This window comes from Bison bison, unplaced genomic scaffold (genome assembly GCF_000754665.1).
Source record: "Bison bison bison isolate TAMUID 2011002044 unplaced genomic scaffold, Bison_UMD1.0 scf7180017864454, whole genome shotgun sequence".
Taxonomy (NCBI): domain Eukaryota; kingdom Metazoa; phylum Chordata; class Mammalia; order Artiodactyla; family Bovidae; genus Bison; species Bison bison.
The window spans coordinates 1359886-1363337 of record NW_011495016.1 but is presented as its reverse complement, the minus strand read 5'-3'; the positions used below and the strand labels follow the sequence as shown (position 1 = coordinate 1363337).

General features: G+C 44.1%; 1 protein-coding gene across 1 annotated transcript in view; it reads right to left on the bottom strand.

Moving 5' to 3' along the window:
• Window positions 1-2185: 2185 nt before the first annotated feature.
• ABCB1 (ATP-binding cassette, sub-family B (MDR/TAP), member 1) overlaps window positions 2186-3452 on the bottom strand; it is a 105000-nt gene continuing 103733 nt past the window's right edge. The window contains 2 exon segments of the mRNA XM_010859135.1: window positions 2186-2444; window positions 2447-2616. Coding sequence (XP_010857437.1) covers window positions 2371-2444; window positions 2447-2616 — 244 coding nt within the window. The 3' untranslated portion in view covers window positions 2186-2370.

Below are 3452 nucleotides of genomic sequence, written 5' to 3'. Positions count from 1 at the left end.
TTCTTCCCGTGAGAATCCCATGAACAGAAGAGCCTGGCAGGCTACAGTCCATGGGGTTGCAAAGAGTTGGACATGCCTGAGCAACTAAGCACAGCACAGCATATGCTGAGCACTGCAGGTGAGGCATCCCCTGCAGCTTCAGGACAAGCTTGTTGAGTGCAGTCAGCTGGACCCGTGTGCCTTCAATGCCCTGAGTGGGCTCCCTGCCATCTCCATCTCTTCCTGCCTCCCAGTCATGCAGTCCATGTTTCAGGACTCCGGATGTGGGGAGAGAGAAAGGAGCTTCTTTGGCAGCCTCCCGCATGGGCTGGGAAGCCACGTGTCACCCACAAGCTCTTACTTTCCCTGAGAGAAACTGCAGGATGAGATCTCTCCTGGCCCTGAGCTGGGTCCCCTTGGGGGCAGGGTGGTGCACGTCAAGTGAAGCTGCACCTCCCACTCTCTCAGTGCATCCAAACTCAGTTTTGGGCTCCAAAGACGGGCTGAAACTTCTCTTCTGGAAGCCCGGACTTCTCAAAGGCTCTCTGGTCGGTGGGTGACTGTTTCAGACAGTGTTTTCCAGGGGCTCCTGGACCAAGGCTGGTGGCGGGGGGAGGGGGCGCTGCTCGAGCCAGCTCACAGGCTATTTCAGGGTCCAGCCAGGGCCGAGTCTGTATCCCTACCAGTCGACTTGCGGGGAAGCAAGACTCCTTCCTCTCAGGGCCCCTTGGCACAGGGTGTTGGATGCCACAGCTCCCAGACGGTACTCCTGTTCGTGGTTCAATGCCAAATTACTGTCGCTGAGGGCAAAACAAAGAGGGCAGATGCCTTATTCTGCCGCAAGGCTGATGTCACTCCTCAAGGGCTTGTCATTTTAATCTGCATTTCTTTGGGACCGTTCACTTTCTTTCTCCAGCGTTTCTTCTTTGGGAGTTTCTAGACCATGTTCTCTTCCCATTTTTCCTTGGAGGGGATGGCATTTTTGTTCCTTTTAAAATTCTTCGTATTTTCAGGATGCCAATTGTTCATAATAAATGTGGCAAATATTGCTCCCAGCTTGTGCCTTTCAGTCATGTTTATAGTGCTTTTTGGCTTGTCTTTTTGTAGTCGGAGCACCATTTCCTGATTGTATTTAAACTTACAGCACATTTTAATCATCTGCCACCAGAAGGATCAATTTGGAAGAGACCAGTTTACTGGGAAAAGTGATTCAATATCAAAACAGAAGAAAAATTTTATTGTGAAACATGCAAAAAAGAACTTCTTGGTGGTCCAGTGGCTAAGACTCTGTGCTCCCAAGACAAAGGGGCCTGGGTTTGATCCCTGATCTGGGAACTGGATCCCACATGCCACAACTGAGAGTGGGAATGCCGCAAACAGAGATCCCGCATGCCGCAGTGAAGATCGAAGGCCCCATGTGCTGCAACCAAGACCCAGCGCAGCCAAATAAATACATGCAAATACTTTTCAAAAGTACAAAAAGATGAAAATTCTGTAAAAGCCCTTCATAACAACAATGCAACACAGTCAACACACATGACAGTATGTGCTTCACAGCTTCCATCCTCTGCCCCCAAAACCCTGTACTGATCCATGTGAGTGGTCGGAGTCAGCATAATGTGGAAATACAAGAATCAGCAGGATCAAGTTCAAGAAGAAGCCACATGGCTTTGTAGAATAGAACCCAATGTGAAAAGACATGTACAATAGGAATTAATATACAGCTTAACCATTCTTACAAAATTAATGGGCGTTTTTAAAGAATTCCTTTTTTTTAAGTGCAGAAATGATCTTCAATAGTCCAGGTGAGAGATGACAGATTTACAGGCACTTCAGACAAGATGACTCCAGTCATATACAAGTTTAGTTTTATTATAGGCACTACATGCAAACATTCAGTACTTTTTGCTACTTCTGTAATCTTTTAGCAGGGCAGTCAGTTACAGTTTGAATAAGAAAATATAAATAACAATTATACACTTTATTAACAAAAGCTACTTTGAATGATTCTATAACCTTTCTTGGAGAAGGAAATGGCAACCCACTCCAGTACTCTTGCCTAGAAAATTCCATGGATGGAAGAGCCTGGTGGGCTGCAGTCCATGGGGTCACAAGGAGTCGGATATGACTGAGTGACAAAAAGGAAAGGAAGGAAGGAATAACCTTTCTAATGCAATCAAACCCACCGATTTACTCCCATCGATGATGCTTCTTTCTGTTCTTTCAATTATAAAGTCTCTGAAGACCCAGAACAGAGTGCGATGGATCTTCCACTGCGGCAGGAAATGTTAAATAAGTAACTCTACATAGTTTCTCTGGTAAGTGTTCGCTTTTTAATTTTGATTAAATGCCATATTTTAACACGAATACTATAAGACAATATTTGACAGCTTATATGGTCACTGTTGATTGGCGCTTTGTTCCAGCCTGGACACTGACCATGGTGAAATAGATGCCTTTCTGTGCTGCTGGTGTGTGCCGTGCTCCTTGATTCTGCCATTCTGAAACACCACTATCAAGTCTGCGTTCTGGATAGTGGACAGCCGGTGAGCGATCACGATGCAGGTGCGGCCTTCTCGGGCTTTGTCCAGGGCTTCTTGGACAACCTGTTCAATAATCACACAAATTACCTCTGGTCAGGATAATCCTCCCCCTTGAATTCCTCCTTCATAACAAGCCTCACCGTTAATGCATCTAACGATGAGTGCTTCTTTAACAGTGTCAGTGGAATACAACACATATTTCACAAAGCAAGGGATCTGTTATATGGAAGATACCGAATCCTAGTTTGGGTTAGTTCTCGGGTAGGGGCTATCTCCAAGTTGTGACTATAAATACAGCCCCTGCGATCATTTAAAAGCATTCAGTAGTGGGCTTATCCAAGCAGCATCCTTCTGGTCTAGCACCACAGTTAAGTCAGGAAGCCTAGGCACGGGCCAAACACACCTTCTCTGAATTCTGGTATTTTTAAGATTAAAAAATAATTCTCAGTACAACATTATAAAACAATTATATTCCAATAAAAGATTTTTTTAAAAAATCTCAGAATAAGTTAATCATTAAGATTACCTGAATACTCAACTTTTTCTCAAACTAAAAACAATAGCTAGTATTTACCTAAGGAACAGCCAGGTTTAAACATTTTTCTGTGCTTCCACTTTTTGCTATAGTTGTTGAGGAGATGCTGTCAGTAGAGATGGGACCATGCCTCCTGAATGCAGCTTCTTGGATCAATACAAAGTGATCCAGGGCTATTTTTTGGAGCACACGTGCTATAAGACTAATCTGCCTCATTTCATCTTGGATCTCTTGAATGACAGCTACAGAAAGTGTTTAAATTCCACTGAAAGTAACAAAGTTTGTTATCAGCCTGAATTTTGTTCTTTACTGTAGAAGACAGTAGTGCGAATTTAAACTGTCTAAGGACAGCTGCTTCAAGTGTGAATGAGACCAATTTAAATTCTCACCTTTTC